This window comes from Citrus sinensis, chromosome 6 (assembly GCF_022201045.2).
Source record: "Citrus sinensis cultivar Valencia sweet orange chromosome 6, DVS_A1.0, whole genome shotgun sequence".
NCBI classification, from domain to species: Eukaryota; Viridiplantae; Streptophyta; class Magnoliopsida; order Sapindales; family Rutaceae; genus Citrus; species Citrus sinensis.
Window position 1 is genome coordinate 22555200 of NC_068561.1, and position 21147 is coordinate 22576346.

General features: G+C 37.3%; 3 protein-coding genes across 8 annotated transcripts; 1 reads left to right on the forward strand and 2 right to left on the reverse strand.

Moving 5' to 3' along the window:
• The first annotated feature begins 782 nt into the window (after positions 1-782).
• LOC102629684 (uncharacterized) lies at positions 783-5908 on the forward strand. Its single transcript, XM_006481979.3, has 4 exons — positions 783-1175; positions 2992-3619; positions 4303-4588; positions 5638-5908. The coding sequence occupies exons 1-4, from the start codon at positions 1064-1066 to the stop codon at positions 5689-5691; spliced, it is 1080 nt and encodes a 359-aa protein (XP_006482042.1). The 5' UTR covers positions 783-1063; the 3' UTR covers positions 5692-5908.
• Positions 5909-8707: 2799 nt separating this feature from the next.
• LOC102629958 (transcription factor MYBC1-like) lies at positions 8708-10910 on the reverse strand. The gene has a single exon (XM_006481980.4). The coding sequence runs from the start codon at positions 10595-10597 to the stop codon at positions 9629-9631; it is 969 nt and encodes a 322-aa protein (XP_006482043.1). The 5' UTR covers positions 10598-10910; the 3' UTR covers positions 8708-9628.
• A 1694-nt stretch (positions 10911-12604) lies between these two features.
• Positions 12605-21126, reverse strand: LOC102630255 (calmodulin-interacting protein 111). 6 transcript variants are annotated; one of them, XM_006481981.3, is made up of 12 exons: positions 21000-21125; positions 20524-20830; positions 20203-20361; positions 18689-19557; positions 17670-17874; positions 16995-17202; positions 15760-16283; positions 14332-14758; positions 14054-14134; positions 13746-13936; positions 13481-13668; positions 12605-13299 (listed from the first exon to the last, which is right to left on the reverse strand). In XM_006481981.3, exons 2-12 carry the CDS (start codon positions 20806-20808, stop codon positions 13218-13220), a joined length of 3219 nt encoding a protein of 1072 aa, XP_006482044.1. In that variant the 5' UTR covers positions 20809-20830; positions 21000-21125; the 3' UTR covers positions 12605-13217. The 6 variants fall into 6 exon arrangements, with proteins under 6 accessions (XP_006482044.1, XP_052299164.1, XP_006482046.1 ...); XM_052443204.1 differs by having other exon boundaries at positions 20524-20816; positions 21000-21075; XM_006481983.4 differs by lacking the exon at positions 21000-21125 and having other exon boundaries at positions 20208-20361; positions 20524-20670.
• Positions 21127-21147: the final 21 nt, after the last annotated feature.

Consider the following 21147-nt stretch of genomic DNA (forward strand, 5'->3'; position numbering starts at 1 on the left):
GACCATGAGTTGTGTAACTCTTTCTGCTCTAAAATATAGAAATACACCAGAGGAGGTATCCTTTTGTTCGTCTGTATACGCAAAGAAATGGATGCCGTATAAGCTACGAAACACTAAATATTGTATGTTCGGAAATCTAAAGTATAAACAACACTTGCGTTCGTCTATCCGTGTGAAAGAGCAATGGGTTTCAAAGTGTTATTCACAGTCTCAGAGTCAAGCTTCTACATAATATACGCGGCTTAGCCTACTATGGAAAACATTATTTTTCATCTTTAATGTTTTAGAAATTTCAATAAATGTTTTCCTGTTTACTGTTATTTTAGTATCGTACAACTTCATAATCTCTTATTATTATTATTGTTGGATTGGATGATTAATTTTTATTAATGTTTTAATTATTTAACGGTGTCGACACTAGAGGGTATTTCTATAATCTCTCTTATAAATAAACAATCAAGTTAAGATGCTTACTTAACCGGCCAATCAATAGCCAACCGAATCGGAATCGTAAAGATTAATTAAACCGAAGCCACCCACGGTCCACGAAGGCAGCCAAAGAGCAATTGCTATTTGGTTATTTGATATTTGCTAATTGCTGAGACCAAAAAAAAAAAGAAGAAGGAGATATTATTGTTTGATGCGCGGACTTTTTGTCCTTTTCACATTGAATGAATGAAGAAAGTTGAGCAATAAAAAAAAAAAGGGGGTAATAAAATGGGTCCGTGCTAAGGGGAAGGGAGGGGCGTATTCCAAAAATTTCTTCCTTTACGTGATATGATGTGATAATAGGCCATAAAAAATATATCACCAAAGGAAAAGGATTGGCCTTTTTCCCCTTTGCCTTTGTCTTCTTGTCTCTCTCTCTCCTTCTCTCCTGATGCCCACAAGAAAGAAACCCTCTTCTTCTTCTTGATTTCTTCTATTTTTCATCCTGTCTGTGAAGCAAACAGAGAGGAAAACAAGAAAGAATTAGAAGAAGAGGAGATACAACAGAGAGAAAGAGAAAGAAGAATTATAGTTAAGACTCTTATCAAAGGTCAAAGCCCATCCCCCACCCCCAATGGACTCAGCATCGTCAGCCACAGCTGCTGCTGCAATTTTTAATGAGAGAGAGTCAATGGTGGATCCATTTTTGGTTGAGGCTCTCCAGAATCCTCGTCATCGTCTCACCAGTTTGTCCCCACTTTCATAAACCCTAACTTCTTTATTTTTGTAATCTATGTTTTGATTGTTTTAATTTTTGTTTGTTACCTGTTTTATTTGTTTCTGGGCATATGGTAGGCTCGATGAGTTTTTTAAATTTGATTGGATTTGGGTCGCGGTTTGAATGATATATTTATATTTGGGGATTTTTTTTAGCTTGTCTTAGATCTAGGCTTTGTTTGGCTGCTGTGAAAATTAATGTAAGAAAATAGAAATCGTACTTGTTATTAATCGTTTTCACTTTAGTTTATAACTTTGGTTTTTATGAATGGGAATTACTTTCAGTTTTGTGATTGTTTGTGCTTTTGTGCTGCCAAATTGAGGCTGTTATATCTTTTGCTATAAGGTGAAGCTTTGGTTTCAAAGATGCCATGGATCTCGTATTTATAGGTTTTCAGTAATTTTTTATCCAAAGTTAGTTGTACTTGTTTTTAAGATTACCGTACGCAGATATCCATGCAGCGTTGGTGCATGTTAATCTTAGATTAATTCTTAATAAACTTATGTAAGGAGAGTGAAAAAGTTATCAAAGTTACTTGCTGAGGTTATGGCCGATTGAAGGGACTGCTGACTTGTAAATACTAGCCTATGTAGTACTTTGGTTTCCTTCTTTTTGATGGAAAATTGGCTTTGCATTATGTTGGATTGAGGATGGAACTGACCTAGTTGTTGTTTATCACTTAGATTCAAATAGGGCTGGGGCCTCTTTTTTCGGGACCACATTTATCTAAAAATTAAGCTTATGCATGTTAGTCCAGTATGTACCTTTTTTATTCTTTGGGTTGTGTAGTTGTCTTATTTTGAAGACATTAGTTCTTTTGAGCTGACACCATTTAGCCTACGTGGGGGAGGAGCTCTTTTAACTAGGAAGTAACTCCTACTCACTTTGAGCTTGTTAGGCGTCCTCCTATCTACTCCCCAATGCCCAATAGTAATTAGGACCAGCAACCCATGATTTCCCTAGCTTAAATTTGATGTTGATTTGGGAAAAGCTGAATTTGCAGTTTATAAAGGATTCTTTGGTTCAAGCAAATCAATATGTTAGCTTGTTAAAAATTAACAATTTCAATATTCATTTTTTCATTCATTTAATATATTAATTCTTTAGATTATTTACTCGGGCTTGATGCTATTTTGAATCACAATTGGACTTAACTTTTGGTGCAATATATTTTTGAGCTGAGATTGAGCTTTTTGTCAGCTCATGTTGAATGGAGCCTGACCTTGAATCTTGGAGCTCTAAGTCTTGAGCTAAAAACTTTATATGACCAAAGCTCAATAAGCCAAGCATTTGGATCAACTTGGCTCGTTTTTGCCTTTACTTAATCCGCCTCACAATTTTCTTCTAAACTATTAGATTTAAGAATTGTCCTTTGAACTAGGGGTTCTTTCTATCTTTAAACAATGCTGTCATTCTGATTCCTCCTTTGCTGCTAAGCAAAAGCAGTAGCCATCCTTATACTGTATGCAATTTTCCATGTCAACCCCTTTGCACTAAGTTGTTAAAGCTAGTGTTATTCTGGCCAGAAAAGCATGAGTTGGTTGCTTATGTTTGTCGATTCTTTATACTACTTTTCATAAGATTAAATTGGTAGTTTAGAGGAATTATGAGATTAATTAGTTGATAAAAATAGATATAAAGCTAAAACAGAGTATGATTCGTTTTATATGCATTTCAGTTCTTTCTTTTCTTGTTTTTTATTTTGCATTGACTGTTGATTGAGATGGTCATTTTTGTTTAACTCTATGAATTTACCATCTATTTTCTGGTTTTCTTCTGAGCAGTTCTGCGTATGGAACTTGATATTCAGAGGTTTTTGCAAAATCCTGATCAGCAGCATTTCGAGTTCCAACATTTTCCTACTTCTTATCTCCGACTGGCTGCACACCGTGTTTCTCAACATTATGGGCTAGTAACTATGGTTCAGGAAAATGGCATAGAAGGGCTGGGTAACAGGATTTTGGTGAGGAAAACAGCAGAAAGCAAATATCCTGCTGTCCGTTTATCTGAGATTCCTGCTAAGCAGTCGGAAGAAAGTGATAAGCTTGAAAAGATTAAAATTGCCATCAGGCGTAGGCCCAATGCTGGATGTGTTAATGGAGCAAATGAAACTGGGACGAAACGAAGTCCTGTTAGAAGTGTGGAAGAGAGGAAGGAGGAGTATGATCGAGCACGTGCCCGCATCTTTAGTGGTCCTAGCAGTCCTAACTCAGAGGATACGCTTACTCAGGTCTCTACAGATATGAAAAATATTGGCTTTAACCGAGATGAGAGGGAAATTGTCAGGAACTCCATTACTGATGCAGAAAAGATTATTAGTATCAGAGACGGTGCTGGTTTGTCTCGAGTTGCCATTTTCAGAGACAGGGAGAAGGATCGTACTGATCCAGATTATGATCGGAGTTATGAAAGGTAGGAGCATGTCTTTTATTTTCTCTGGAATTATGGACCTGTCCCAGTGGTTAATGGCTGCATACCATGGGCAGCACTGTCTTGTATGTAATTGACAAACATGAATAAGCACCAGGTCTTATTGATGTCTTTATAGAGAATTTCTTAGTGATTGCCTCAAGAGTCTGTTGCATTTTAAGTATATGGATGTCCAATGGACATGCATTTTTTTTTTTTTTTTTGGAGAAGTAGTATAGAGATACTTACTTTCATCAATGTCCATGTTATGTAGGTAATGGCTTTGAGCATGTAAATGATTTTAGGAATATTAGGATGACAAAAATTTTATGATGCTATGGGTAAAAATTTTGTACAGACCACCATTTTGTGAGTTGAATAATTGAATCTCTGGTTATGCAGCCTTGCCACCACAATTAGTGCCTATTGATGTGGCTTGGGTTTCTTTTTTATTGTTATTTGTTATTGTGATACCTAGATCTTACTATTGTCCAACATTGTAGTGTTGTGGCTCCCAATCACCCTCCAATTTGCTATTTTAGAATGTTCAAAATGGGGAAATTAACTGATTATATTCTAGGGTGTAGCATATCATTGGCTTCTTCATATTTCCAATTTTGCTTTTGCATAGTACAATCGAATTTCATTTTTGTGGATCAAACTAACAACTTTATGAACTGACACAGGTATGTCAGGAGCCTTCCAACTAATCAAGGCTTTAGCTTGCCACCTTTTAATATGCAGAAAGTTCAACTTCCATTTATGCAGTACGATACTGGTTTTCCCCAATTCAGTCAGATCCCAAGGACTCAAGCTTCCCTCAGTTTCAGGCCTCCGTCAAGCCCAGTTATGAGCCCTTATTGTGCAGTGGGACCGAATCAGACATCTGTGGAAGCTGCATATATGCAATGGCCAAGTGCTGCAATGATGTATGCTCATTCGTATGAGCAGTTTAGACAAGCTGCTTTCCAGGTATTCTTTGGGTATTTTTTGAAACTTTGATTCAATTAGAAGCGATCTACTTTGACCTCCTTAGTAAAGAAATTGAAGGATTGTCATTGTTGCACTTAAGACACACTACTGGTTCTTCTTCTTCTTCTGTTATCAGTAGGATTTGAATTTTGGATCTAATCACTTGGTAATAACATGTTGCATGACCATGGCTGCTAATGACTGGTTTTAGAAGACACAATGTTGCATTTTTCATATGTTTCATGTTGTTTTGATTGTTTCTTTTGCAGTTTTGAATGTTCTGTGAATTTCACATCCATAATCTGTACTATTGAGAAGTTTATCAGTAATTTGATCAGGAACATGGAAGTAGTTGGCATTTGAGTGGTGATTTATTTTTTCCATTCAATGCTTTCCTTCCTTAGAAAGAAAATAATTTTTTGCTGTCGCTGGTTCTGAATTTTTAACATCAGTTGGTGTTCAATCTCGTCTGCCACCTATAAAAAGTATCTCTTCATCCACAACCATTCCTTTTGACTGTTATATAGGGAGGACTGTGCACTGTTTCCCATAGAAACAGAGCGGAAAGATGTCATCCAAGTTTGAAGGTGGATAGTTTTTGTAGAACAGTCAAATTTATATGCTTTGACTATTTTAGGTCTATGGTTTTCACTGCCATAGTCACGAATATCGAATCGTACATGAGCAGTGTATCTGCGCCTGCATTTGTTTCCTGTTTTGAACTGTCTCTTCTGTTGGGTGTGGGCACCCTTTTTTTTTTAATAAATAAGTAGCAATTATAATTCATTTTATCCAAGCAACTGAGCAGTAGACCTGCGAAATGGCTGTAAAAGAGTTTTCAAGATACTTTGTTATATTGGTGCGTTAAAACATTTGGGATATATTGGTGCGTTAAAACATTTGGGAAGATCTTTCTGAGTTATTTAGGAAATTGATTGATTGATGCTGTGCAAATTCTTTAGATTTTCACCTGTGGAGAGTTGTGTCATTCTTTGCAAGGTTATGTATTTGTATTTGGACCTAATTTTCTTCTTATAATCTAATTGCAGGTTCCATTCTGTCAGCAACCTCTGAGCTTTGATTACTCTCAAAACCACTCATAGTTAGGTGGGGGATGATAGTGCAAAAATTTCTCTTTATCGTTTAGGTTTCATGTTCGTAGTTCCTATGTTAAAGACTTCAACCTTTACTAGACCTTTGTTCCAGTTTCTCTACTTCTCTGTGTGTTTTCGGATTCAATTTTAGTAAGGAAATGTAACAATACTAGTGATTTGGCTGCCATACATTATAGTGCTATTGTATAAACTTCTTTGAGACTGATGCATTTTCCATATGTTTAGGCTGTGGTGCTCAAGGCTCTCTCTGTTGTTTTCCAGTTTGCAGGGCTCAAGGCTCAAATGTTTTATTTAGTCCAATGATTTGATGATTGCATTTGCCAGAATGAATCTGAATTTTTTACTGATCGACAGTTTATAGATATAAAATAAAGGGAAATGGAGCACATGGGGGGGGGGGGGGGGTGTATAAAAATTAGGATAATGGGCTATAAAGATATCTTTGCCAGCTGTAAGGTTCATCATGATTTAATCACTATGGAATTTTAAATTAGTTTATATTAATAATTTATGGTATTAATCTTCAAAGCTGATGCAGGTTCATTAATCTGAACTATAGTGCATCTAAGAAGCTGTGGCTGACTTTTAAAGACAGGATATAGAGATATAGTAGCTTATCTGATCTGTATTAGTGCAATCAGAATCAAATCAAGTTGATTTGATTTGATTTTTATATTTTTAAATTTGTTTGTTTCATATGTTGGGGCAATATGATTGGGACCATGTTTGTTTGCCCTTAGTTGTTGAGATAGTAAGACTTGAAAAGCAAATACATAAAAGAAAGTATTAATTAAATTTTCAAGATTCCGAATGCCAATAAATAATCAAATGCTGAGAATTTTGATGCTTTGTCCAAAACGTCACATAGTATTATTGGTTTAATTAGAGCCGACAGGACAGCTCAGGCAGTATTTTCATGTCAAGGTTCCTCCAATTCAGAAATTGCAGTTAACACTCCCTGGGTTTCTTTCTTTTTGATCTGTGCTATTGCTATTGCTGCGCCAGCGCCACTCCCACTCACGCTAAAAAGCAACGACTCTCGGGGGAAAAAAAAAAAAGCTCGCGCGCGCGCGCACACTAAAAAATTGGAACCAAGTTTCACAAATTTACTGTTTCTTTGTATGGCAAAAGACAATAGGCGGCTAGAACTAACTCAGGTTCCTTGCAGACAAGGGTGTTGGAACTTGGAAGCAGGCGTTAAAGTATATCCAAAAGTTTCACCTGGCATTCTACTGTTAGAATTAGAATTAGATGCCTACTCTCTTCACTTAATGTTCATGCTTCTTTACTTTTTCTCTATTTTTTTTTATTTTTCCCCTCATTCCCTTCTTAGTTCTTACCTTAGATGGTACAGACAGCCACTACCTTATATCATGATTCATATTACCACCCAATAAAAAACGTGCTATGTAACGAGGTTATGAGACGTGGGATGGGTACAGATATCCAAGCTTATTCCTATTATTATCGCATACATTTAATATTTTTGTTTCTTGAGACACGTGTTCTTCCCTTGGAAGTTAAAACTAGGCATTATAAAAAAATTTAAAAAAGACATGGAAGGAAAGTCTCCATTAATATGGCCCATCAACGATTGTGAAAGTGGCTTTTGAAATTAGATTTAGTAGTGAACTGGAAGAAACTAGAACGAACAGCTGTGCGAGTCAGAGAGGCTTTATGCCTATGCCATAAATTGTTTTGTTTGCCCCCACGTGGCCACGTTTACAGCTCCAAGCCAACAATAGGCACATACTCACTATTCTCCACAACTGATTAACAAAAATAATAATCTGCCAATAAAATAACTGGGGTGAGCTAAACCAGATAGAAGGCATGCTTCAATTGTATTTAACTAATAACCCATAAAATATCTCTCACATGCCAAGGTTTTTTTTTTTTTTTTTTTAACTGTACATGCCAAGTTCAAAGCAAGCACTCAAATATATTCTTCTTCCTAGTTTCAAGTTGTCAGCAATATATTATTTCTTAATATAACTCGAGGCAGAAGCATGCATAAAGTTCTAGCAAAACATGCTGCCACATACATCATTAAGTGTTTCACTAGTGCTTTTACCTGTTAGTTGAGATAAGTTTGGTGCGAATGCAAAGTGATCAGGTGGTCGAAGAAGGTGGTGATAGCAATAAACCTCCAAAATTCAGGGTTGCAGATGAACCGACAGCAGGCACCCGATTATCAAGATGGCTGAAAATTTAAGGCTAAAGGAGAATTAAAGGAGGTTTAAAATCAAAATGCTAAGACATTAAATCTATGATTAAAAATCAACCCACAAAAGCAGAATCAAACATATGTATGTTGTGGAAACTATGTGTGCTTTGAGCAAATTCTCCCCCATCAATCAGCCACTAAACGTCTCGTATGGCAGGTTCTATGAGGATGGTCTTCCAAGTAAAGAAGCACATGTTTTCTAAAACCCCAAAATAAAGAAAAAAAAATGACCCTATGGAGAACATTTTGGAAGGAGAGTCAACGTTCATGCCATGATATTGATCTTTCGAAGAGTTTAAGCAACTTTATGTCTTCTTCAGTGAACAAGATCCTTCTTTCATAGGTAAGTTTCCAGAAAGTTAAAAAGATGATAATGGTAACTGAAAATACTGCAGCATACATTCTGACCTCATTGAGGTAATAAGGTATTTGCTTAACCAAAATATCCGATTTAACAGAAACTATAACAGGAAGACAAAATCATACACAATCTACTGAGGATTACAATGGTAATAAGTAGCTCAATTAAATACTTGTGCACTTACTATAATTCTGATTCCCTAACTAGGATCTCCACTCCATAATATTCTTCATTTCACTTCCTGCCCAGATTGAAAAATTTGTAAATTACGGAGAGCATTGAACACAGTTTACTAAAGATAACTCCTCGGAAAATTCAGAAACGTATTAACTGAAGAAGACATTCTGCTTTTGCCATTTTACATTTAAGAAATTCAACAACAGCGATGTAGCAACAAATATGTTAAAAGATTGAGATATTTCAATGTTCATGGGGCATGAATTGAATTTAGCATTCTCATAACATCAGAATTGCTCTGAAGATAACCCCTCAGATCAAGGGACTACAAGTCTTCTATGCAGTCACACAATGTACAACAAGTAAAACACCTCTACATAACACTGGACTAAGAAATAGAAGAGACTTCTAACAAAAGAGATTTTTGGATATTGCCAATAAACTCAGAGCCAAATGTGGAAATCAAGGATAGAAAACCGCCGTAACTAGATTTCTAGAGATCATAAAACAGAACCTGCGATCATTATTTATCTTCACCAGCAAGCTCAAAATTCAGTCAATTTGTTGCTCCAGCAAATCCACCACCAATGACGTTAAGAATCTGTTCCTGGTATGAAGACTCTGACATAAGAAAATGCAGCCGGTTCCCCCAACTACTGTGGCGCAAAGCAACTTCTAAGTAACCAAACTGATAACACATCACACGACCTTAACGATTGCTGCCGTTGCCGCCATAGAAAAGCTTAGAGGCATTCTTGTTGCCTAGAGTGACATCATGGTCATTATCCGTCACCAGAAGCTGACAGGGGACACAATAGACTCCTACTGACAAGGTAATTACACATGTAGAAGCCTTGCAGAATCGAAGGATATGACAATACCACAATACTCTGCAAATCCTAATCAACATCACTAACAATGGATAACGTAATATACCCAAATGATAAGAGAACCAGAACAGATAAGTTTTTGGATCTGAAGATGCAAATCATCAATTTAGGCCCTCACAACTATTGACTACTACCAAGATTAGTACCCATAGGCAATAATTAACAGCAACAGTGACAAACAATAAAACTAACCACCAAGTCCAATTACACAATGACCCAAAAGCTGAACACTGAAACAGAGAAAAGTATTAAATAAAAATTAACACCAATTCAATCATCCCCAGTTGGAAACAAAGTGAGAACCTTCCTGCCCCCGTTTGCAGACTCCAAATCCTCCACATAACTAGAAGGCACCGTACTGTGCACGGGTGCCCCCATCCTGTGAACTTGCTGCGGCTGAGCCTGCCTAGCAAATAAATGATGCTCAAATTGCCCGTTAGCTGGCGACCCAAAATGACTCATCTGCCTATGATACTGATGACCCTGCAAATGAGGATTCCCCACGGCAGCCGCCACTGCCATTTGCTGTTGGTGGAGTGCCGCCACAGGCACATACGGCAAGAAATGATCAGAATTCCCCCGAGCACCAGGGTGCAAGAAATGAGCCGGAACCGGTGAGCTTGCAAACAAGTGGTCAGTAGCCGGATCCGCGTTGACCCCAGCAGCACCGGCACCGCCACCGTTGACCCCACCGGCTCCGCCACCACCTCCGCCGGACAATCCCTGCATTCTTTTAAGATAAAGCCGGTATTTCTGTAGATGACTAGCAACGTTCTCCCTCGTCAACCCATCAACACTCATCAATTGCATTATAGTTTTGGGAACGGCATTCTTGATCCCCAAGTGAGCCACAGCGTCCACGAATCTTTTATGGAGCTGCGGCGTCCAGACGAGGCGGGGCCGTTTCAGGGTACGAGCGGGCTCGTCGCCACCCGCGCCACCTGAGCCCATCTCTGCCGAGTTCTCGGCAGCAAAATCAGACTGCCCAAGTGGGTTGTTGTTGTTGCTATTGCTGTTGTTGTTATTGTTGGTCGGAGTGAGTGGTTGTTGCTGTTGAAGTTGCTGGTGCTGCGAAAGGGCGTTGCCGTTGCCGTTGCCGTTGCCGTTGACGGGGTTTCGGATATCGAAAGCAACAGCGAGATCAGGACTGATTAGGGTTTGAGAGAGAGGTATAAGCTCTTCATAGGAGGGAAGATCTTCTTCCCATCTTGCGAACCAATTTGAGTCGTCCTCTCTCATTATTTGTGACACTCTTTTTATCTCGAAATTCAAAACTCAATTCAATTAACTTTTTCTCTGATTTATTTACTAAAAAGAAAATTAAAACAAGAACTGATGCATCAAAAATCAGCTAAAATGGTGAAAAGGGTTGGTTATCGTTACGGTGGTGGCGGTGGTGGCGGGGAGGAATTGAGAGAGTGGAGAGAGGATCGAGGTGGATCTTGTATTCTTCTTTTCAGCTTTTATTGAGGGCTACTGTTGCTGATGCTTTTATTTTATTTTTCATTTTTTTCATTTTCCCGTTTCTGATGATTTTTATGTTCAAATTTATTTTTTATTTTATTTTATTTTTAATTTCCGGGATTTGGGGGTCTTATGTTATATATTACTTGAGAGTGAGTGTTGCAAAGATTTTTTAGATTTTCTCTTTTTCGTATGATTAATCATATCACACGGATTATCCAATGCGCGTGGCGAACACGCCATATCCTATTCAGCACCTGCTGTCCGGTTCTGTACGATTCTGTGTTGGGTGCTGTTACAAGTACCCCGATATAATTTGATTCATGATTCCCCCAATTCATTCATGAACTTCAAAATGCAGGTGTACTTCGTTCACGGACTGACTGCGCGTGTAGGACACTCGCTCCAGGGAGGGTGTGTGGCTGGAATTTTTCGGAATAAGGATGAGTTTGTAGTCTGTACGGGGATAGGGTGGGGATTAGACAGAGAGAGAGAGAGAGAGAGATGCAAAGTTTGGTGACTTTGTGGGTATTATTATTTTTAGTGTGTTTGATGGGGAATCAACCGAGTTAGTGTTTAGTTTTCAGGATAACTTTTCTTCTTTTGGGTGGAGAATAACTGGAATAAGAGTAACCATGGGCTTCAAGTTACTTTAATTTTAATTTTTCTCAACAAATTCATGCAATCACCTTTGACTTTGAGCAGCCAAACATTAAATCATACCTAAAGAACATTTGTATTGTGGATGAGCTTCCAAGTGGACTAATGACATTTGCTTGTGAAAGAAACCATGATATGTGTATTTTTCATATGTGAAAATAACAATTTTCATAATACAACGTGATTTTCTTAACATCGAATCTATAACTCCAAAAAAAAAAATGATTTTTTTATATAATTATGATAGATTTTTTGGTTAACTTTTTAACGTCAGTAAAATAACACATATAAACTATAGGGAATAAATGATAAAATTTGAAAATATTGGGGGGGATCTCATCTTAGCAAAGTTGAACCAAGAACACAAAAAAGTCAAGAAGAAAAAAATCAAGAAGACAAACTAGAAATGAGAACCTAAGGGTTGATTGATTACTTGTTTGGTTTAAAAACATGATATAGGGCAAGTAATTCTAAAAGGAAAGGGGAGGAGGTTGTTGCTGTTGTTGTTTTCCTAGGTTCGGCCAAAGAATATGCACAATTATTGCTTACATAAAGGGCATGTTTTGTTGTTGTGCTCCCTTTGTGAATATTGAATAAAAGACTAACAACTCAGTAATAATATCAATAACTATTGAAAGGACTTGGTAGATCATGTGATCTCCATGTCTTTCTGGCTTATCCCCAAAACTAAATTGGCCCCCTCTTGCTGATTACATAAGATATGGGGTTATTCAATGCTTCATTAATGATTAACCCTATGTTTCTTGCTGATTACATAAGATATGCGGTTATTCAATGCTTCATTAATGATTAAACCTATGATTCTTTCTAATTTAAAATTCATGGGTATTCTTATAATTTCATAAAATTATGGGGAAGCTATTCCTGACCTTTCTATCAAATCTTGATTAGTCTCCTAAAGATATTGACTTAATCAGATGTCTTAGATCATGAGAACCGTTAACCAAAAGTGAAAGGAAAAGGAAAAAGAAAATATATCAGAGCGTGATAATGTTACGAGTCAAAGAGGAAATGATTCGCTTGTCCTATCCCAAAAGACCAAAACTAAATTGGGAAACGACATTATGGGCACCTAGATCCAGGTACAGACACAGCAGGCACTTTAAAGAAGATCCACTACTTTTTAAGGACCAATCCTGGCAAGCATCTCTCATTATCATTGATTGTTGATCATTGATTATTGATCATTTGATCATCAAACCATAAGATAACTTGTCAAGTGAATGATGAATTTTGTCATAACATGATGGTAATAGTTCCTGATCAAAAATCAACAGTACCAAAAATTCAGGAAGTGACTGTACATGGTGAGGGAGGAGGATCAAGACAAAATTCCTCGGATGAGTCAAGAAAGGCTTAGCCCCACATCCCACTTACCACTTACAGCGTCATCCTCTATTCACAAGCAAACCCAAGCGCTAAGTTCTGAGTGGGACCCGGAACAACCCATCGGGGACGTGTTGTTTCACCATGTTAGGGAAGGGCTCCCACTAAGTTTAGGCTCTATCTGTTTCACTTGGCAATGGGGCATCCAGGCACAAAGCTGGGGTATATTGAGGAAACTAACTCCACTTTCAAGAATCTTTACAAGATTCCAGCCTCTTTGCCAAGCTTTGGTTGATCAGGCAGAATCATGCATATCTTCTGAAACTAATCCCCTGGAGCTGCTGGTAATGTATTAGGAACACCGTATAAACTAACAGGACAACTTTAGCTACCCGCTTGAACCAGACTCTGATTGTGAGAGGCCTGCCGGGAAGCGACATAGGAACAGTGAAATGGATTTTATTAGGGTCCTGCCACATCACAGTAATGGGAAAAAAATGTTAAATATTTACACAAAAAAAAAAAGAAGCATTCTAAAAATAGAAGAGTCTCCATGGTGGATCTTCCATGTCTAGTTCAGCAAATCAATAGAGATTGTTGAAGGTTAAGATGATTAACAAAAATAGATGATAATGTGTGAGAATTGTTTACCACATATTCGATCCGATTGATTTACTCGGGCGCAGCTGATATCCTGATTCATCAGCCTCCGCATTAGAGTGTACAAGCCTTTGGAACTTAGCTGAGAGCTCCTTGTAAGAATGAATCTCCGATGGTTGTACGTGTCTAATTGCAGTCTTCAAGTGTTGCATTGTTATTCTTGATGCATCGAGGTTCTCCTAATAGCATCGCAAATAACAAATTAGTTAGAAACAAAAAGCTTAAATCAAGAAAGAAATTTCGGAATTCAACAAACCTCAATGGCTGAAATGGCTGCCTCTCGGCAGATTAATGATATATCAGCCCCAGTACAGCCTTCTGAGAGGCAAGCCAGTTCTCTTATGTTTACATCAGAGCTGCAAGGAATTTTACGCAAATGAATTCGGAATATTTCTTCTCGGTCAGTCTCATTTGGAGGTCCCACATACAGAAGCCTGTCAAAGCGTCCTGCACAATGTTTTATCATTATTTTCAAAGTTATCACGTTTGCTGTAGTAGACATAGTATAACAAGCAGGTGCATGAATATGTGTGTGTGTGTCTTGAAGAGAAAGGGTAAGGGTACCTGGTCGCAACAGGGCAGGATCAATCTTGTCTGGTCGATTTGTAGCAGCAATAACAGTAACATTAACTCTTTGATGCAGGCCTATAGTCGGCAAAAATAATTATCCAAGTGGATGATCAGATACTGATGACAAAATTCCCAGAATTCAGAAATAGAAGAGTTTTTACTATCCCGGCATTGCTAAGTTTTAGCACACACCATAGATGCTTAAAAATTCTATTAACTATATAAATTGAAGCAACTTATATGATATCAATTACTTGAAACTAATTACTAACCATCCAATTCAACAAGAAGTTGACTCATAACCCTATCAGAAACAGAAACCCCATCACTTTCCTTCCCACGAATGGCAGCAAGACCATCAATTTCATCAAAAAATATGATTGATGGAGCGTTGGCCCTAGCCTTTGCAAACAGTGATCGCACTGCTTTCTCGGATTCACCAACCCATTTGCTAAAAAGCTCTGGACCCTTCACTGCAAGGAAGTTCAGCCCTGCTTCTGAAGCTACTGCACGTGCCATAAGGGTTTTGCTACAACCGGGAGGACCAAACATCAAAATCCCAGTTGGAGGGCGAGTGCCAATACGCTTGAATGCTTCTTGGTGCTTTTGAGGCCATTCTACTGCTTCCATCAACTGGGTTTTGACCTCCCTCTGGCCACCAACATCTTCCCATTTGACCTTTGGAACCTCAAGTATTACCTAGAAGTTGATACAACTGGTTAAAAAGGGATGAATTTGGACAAATAGCAACTACAGCATAATCGTGCTTTGTTCATATAAGTAGATACTTCCAGAATGCAAATAACATCAAACTCGTTAGATGAGGTGGCAAAAAGAAAAGAAATCAAGAGAGTTCAATTCCTATAGAGCACAGAAGCTGTAACTCCTAATCTAGCAGGACTAATTTGTACCAAAATTAAAGAAAAACTAGTGTAATAAAGCTTATAGGTCAAACTTATAGCCCCAAACAGCGGATTGTTAACACAGTAAAACCTCTCTACAACAATACTCTATATAGAAATAACCTCCATATAGTCACAAAAATTTTAGTCCCAATTTGAGTTAGTTATAAATAAGAATAAGCTTCATATTATAATAAGTTATAATTTTTATAGATCTCATATAAAGAAACTTGCCTCCACATAATAATAATTATCTGTTTATTGCAAAATATACATGTTTTGTTATATTAAAGGTTAAGAACGGAGAAAATATTTTTCTAAAGTTGTTTGAAATAATGATTTATTCTTTAGAGTTGTTACCAAATCATTATATAGAATTTATAAAATTTACATTGAGAGAAAAAACAATAAAGAAAATGAGAGTGATGGTTTTGTAATAAACCGTGAGACGAAGGTATACTCCAGGTCGTCCAATGTATCGGGCATTGACAATATTGGACATGACCAATCATTTTATAATTATTGGATTTTTTGGAGTGCAGCCCCAGTGTTGAATAATCCCAATTATGTAACCCCAAATTTTGGAATCTAAGAATAAAAAATTATGAAAGTTCAGAATCATGTGATATAAGCTTATTTGAGAGCTAGTGTTTTGTAACCCTAAGTATGACAGTTGAACCCAAGATATTCACGGTAGCAGGTCGTATGGAAAAGCTAATACTGAGGAAAAATTATACATTAAGGCCTAATATGGTTGATCAAATAATGTCCTAAACAATATTGATGTATGAATTATACCTCTCGCATAGCACTGGGCCTCACTTTCATCCTGGCCTTTTCAAAGTCAACAAGCTCCAATTTCAATGCACATCCTTTTTCTGACATAAACATCCCTCCAGAACTATCACTAACACCATTGTGAAAATTATCTGCAATTTCCGAAACTGTTCCTCTCAAGGGCAAAGATGATGAAAGCAATGAAGTTGGTAAATCTGATGTACATGGAGATGCAGAGTCCAAACAATCCCTAGAACTTTCTGTTATATTTCTTGAGCAATCAGAGTCTTGCAGCATAGTATCAGAATGGCCTTCAAATTCAAAAAGTGTTCCAGTTGAGTGCAAGACATCAGAAGATGTTTGAATCTTAGAATAGCGCCTAAGACATACCAAGGCTGCCTCATTGCAAAGGGCAGCTAGATCAGCACCTACAAAACCATGTGTAGCCATGGACAGGTATTCAACTTCTGAGTCTAAAAGAGAGTGTTCCATGCCGCTGAGAAGTGCATGCAGTATCTCCAGTCGCTGCGCGGGCGAAGGCACAACTGCAGGTGAATTTTTCAATAAAGAGGAGAGAAACGACATATCTGGAAAAATGATACAACCTCTGTGCCTCTCTGAGCATTTGAACCACTTGAGTGTGTGAAAGGAAGAACAAAAAACTTTAGCAGTCTACTTTTCCAACTTAAAGTACTGTTCTACACCTTTTCTAAGCTTAATGCACTTCTTCTGCATGAATATGAGATTTGTTATCACTTTCCATATTCATACAATCTTAATTGTTTCCTCCCATTTGAACTTCTGGTCTAAACACACACTAAACACACACTCTACCTGATACATGCATGTGTTTTTCTCAGTCTTCTACACCTGTTTTTTCTCAGTCTCCTATTAAGTTGTCACTGAAGAAAATACATATATTCAAATATTTCCATCAAGTCACTTCATATTGGAATCCAACCAACAGGCTTCTAGACGATTACTCATCATGGACAAATTGCATGTTGTTTCCATAATTTTTCCCTAAACAAATTTGAAACGAAAAAGACTCTTCAATTCTATTCAGTGCGCTTTCAGCTTACTGAAAACAAATTTCCGAGGCCAAGAATTTAGTGAGAGAAAAATTCTTTTTTTCTACCTTGAATCTATCACTCCTGATAAGAAGAATACTGGGCATGCAGACCCACTACTATGAACACCTGAAAAAGTTAAACTAGCAAAAGAATGAATAACAAAGAACAAAATTCTCACACTACCTATCTCAATTTCTCTGTCAAGTCTTCCTGGCCGCCTGAGTGCAGGTTCAATACTATCAGGTCTATTGGTAGCAGCAATCACAAGAACTCCATCAGTTCTACAAACCCCATCCATCAAATTCAACAATGTAGCAACCATTCTCTGAGATAGCTCTTCACCTCCATCTTTACGAGCAGGTGCTATGGCATCCAACTCATCAATGAACACCTGGAAAAGAAAGATCACTAAGCAGGAGACCTGGTAATAAACAACCAGAATATCTAACCAAGAAGAAGGGGGGGGGGGGGGGGGAACTTTGCAGCAAAAAGAATTAGGTTAGGTTTGGAGAGATTCAGACTAAAGCTAAATATGAAATGTTAGTATAATATCTGATACAGAAGACGAGTCCTAACATTATAAATTAACTTATAGACTAGGAATAGTGAGGATAAAACCCAGAAAAAGTAATCAATTCCAACCATTATGTGAATTTCAGAAGGTATAAATAAAGATTGAAACTTGAGTTAGTGTGCATCTGCATCATCTGACAAATGGTATAATTATTTGCAAATCAAAACCAAAATATATGCACTGTCAGATAATGATAATGACCATTCAGATGAAGAAGAAGAAGAAGAAGAAAATATGCAGAAAAGCATCAAGAACTAAAGCTTCTGAGAGAGAAGGCAGCTTACCACAGCAGGGGCAGACTGGCTAGCTGAATCAAAAACTTCATGCAATGCCTGCTCACTTTCTCCATAATTTTGACTGACAACCTCAGGTCCATTTACAGTGAAAAGGTTGACACCAGAATCATGAGCACACAGTCGAGCCAATGAAGTCTTTCCTGTTCCAGGCGGGCCATGAAGAAGCACTCCCTTTGTAGGTCGTAAGCCAAGACTAACATAGGTGCATCAGTAATCGACATTTAATGTTTAATACATAAAACCATATGTAATTAACTTTTTCCTTTTAAGAGAAACTGTATAGCCTTTGTGGAATGTATTTTAATTAGTCGATGGCAAGAAGTATTGACTAGTTACTGCAAAAACTTACATCACATAAAGAGTCACTCATTTCCATCTTGAGGGCCATATGTTAATTCTTATCCTCACTGAAGGATGTTGAACTATTTAAAAAATTGAATGAAATCCATAAAGTTACCCTAAATTAAGTTCATGAATTATTTGAAGATCTTGGTTAAGATCTGCACAATGACCAAACTCCTGACAGAAAATTCTTAGACATAATACAAGCACATTGTACCAGCCCGTATATAACATACACATTGAATTCATTAAATATAAAGATCTGGAAAACCATGAAGAAACTTCATGAGATAAACTCTATATGACACCAAATTCTAAGCACATTTATTTACAATTGCTAAGTACTTGATATCTATATTGAGATTTGAAAAACAATCCAAACAGAAAATCATAACTCCAATACCAAGTCATCCAAATATTTCTTATGATAATTAGTAAACTAATCCTGAATATTCGAACATCATAACACCAATTATTAATCAGTCACCCAAAAATTTCTTATGATACTTAATATACTAATCCTGAATATTCCAATATAATACATTCTAAATTAGTAGATAATTATTAGTATTCCAAAATAGTTTGCCCAGAATAAATAGTGAAAAGTAATCAAAAGAATTCTCATCCAATTTACTGCAATCAATGCAAAATTCATAAATACATACCTTGACAAAGTACTCTTCACAGATGAGGAAATAATTATATCCTTCAAAATTGCATATTCTTTGGATAGACCACCCAATTTCGAAATATCTTGTTCTACAGTGGCTTGCACATTTTGAAATTCAATTTGTGCATTTGGCAAAGTTCCTTCTCGTAGAGACTTAGAAACTGCATTCAACGGTGGATACAAATACACCTTCGTCTCATGGTTTATTACAAAAGCATTACTCTCATGATCCATTGATTCAGTTACTTGAGGCTGACTTCTTTCATTTGTCAAATCTGCTGGCAACTTATTAGCACCTATCACGAGGAATATTGAAATCTCCGAAAGCATTGGAACAGCCACAAGATTTCCACAGAGTAAACTACGAGAATACAACCATGAAGCAGCACAAGTCTGCAGAAGTTTTATAGCGCTTTCATCTTCTAAGACTTCTTTGATATCAAATGCATCAACATTTAGACTATTCCAATTGAGTGATTTCGAAACTGAATCTTCAGATACTGGGGAAGCTAACTGATTAACACTTTGTGAGCTAAGCCTTGGCTGATACATTGGTGTCTTAGGAGAAGAATCTATCCCATTTCCAAGTTGATCATGACTTCTTTCTGCAGAAACTTTCATTTTAGAGAATGCAGCACCATTCATTTTCAATCTGCTCCTTAAAGGAACTAGCTCCAAGTGCAATTCTTGGCAGGTGCAGACTGAGAAATGATTAGCTTCCCCGTTATATGGTTTATTACTCCCATTTACTAGACCAGTAAGGAATTGACTTTGTATAGTGTAAACAAACACAGTCCTGCCTGAAAGTGGACAACCCATTGTGTATGAAAGACTTGAAGACAATCGCACTTCATTCTTCAAAACCTGAAAAAAGGGGTAAATTTGGCTACAATCTCTATGATATGACAGATCACTATTGCCAGCTTGTACAAAGAAAGGAGTTTGATTTAAGAACACTATCGTGTAGTAGCATAAAATATAAAACCAAAATGGTGACACAAAGAATATGGAACTGGTCTAAACGAACGAAATGGGAGAAAAGTTAAAAGATGTGGAAAATTATTTGTTGGTGAATGTGCAAAGGAGGAATGCCCAAGATTCTAAGTTTTTCAACCTCAACAGAGGCTGAAAACAGTTATTCAGTCTACTAAATCAACATCACTAAAATTAATTTTGAAAGACTGTAATATCATATGAGGACAATTATTCCATTCCAAGAAGGTGCCTAGACCAAGTCTTGGAGCAAAAGATCATATCTCGAAAGCCAAAGGAATTGTCAATCACTGAAAGTATTTTTCTCTTTCACTTTTTGGAATGCTTATTAGCTAAGAGTTGTGAAAGAGCGTGCTAAGGCGTGCTGAAGCCAAATGCTACTTTGTTGATGGTGCATAAACGCTTCTGCTTCTTTTGGGACCCTCTTTTTCCCACTAATTTCATCATGACTGACAAATGTAAATTCTAGCAAAAGAAAAAAAAAATGCTATTTAGTAATAAAATTATTATTCAAACCTTACAAGAAGGAAACACTGTGGCAAGAGCAAAGTAGCTCCCCACTTGATTTGCAGTTTGATCCAAAGATTCATTCCCAAATTGTTGAACACATTCATCTGCTAGTGAGCTGAGAGGAAAACCATTTGAAAATCTCTTGCCTGAAACAGGAAGTGACACCTGCCATTGGAATTACAATTAAAAGTACAGAAGCAGAAATTGATAAACAAAACTCTCTCTCTCTCTCTCTCTCTTTTTATTTATTTATTTATTTTTTAGTCACAAGCAAAACTGGAAAACGAAATAAAATTTCTGAAAAATGAGGGTCATAAATAAATTTACCGAAACTAAGGAACCAGGGGCAAGAGAAGAAGCAAGCATGGAAGACTCGGAAAGCCAAATTTTACAGCCCCTGGAGTCGGTCTCGATGTCAGTGATTTGGCCAATAAAAGCAGATTTACCAATCAAAGTAGGGTATCGAGTCGAAGCATCTTCAAGGCTGGTCCGAAAATCTTCCTCCGAATCCCAAGCAGCGGACGTCAACGACGGCGTCCTAGGGGATGCAGACAGGTCAGAATTTGACAGCCTGGACGGCGCCTTAGACTGCTTCTTCGACTTTGAACGCATCTCTTCCTCTACAATTCAAAATCTGCAGAATTAATTAATGAAACTTCAGTGTTTTTTTTTTTTTTCCCTCCAGCGAAAACACTTGCAACCCGCACTTTTAAAACAGGCACAATTTACATAAATAAATATCTTCAGGCTTTTCATGAAGGCATTTCATCAAACAAGTAGTTGAGCTGAGAAAAGCTACTTACCTTTCACCGATTAACTTCAGTAATGCAGTAACCAAATAATTCTGTTTATGAAGAGAGCAGGGTGCGTCAAGGACTTGTTAAACCCTTGAACGGGGTTTTATAGAACCGCCCCACTTTCACTTTATAAACCAGAAAACCTACCCCTCCC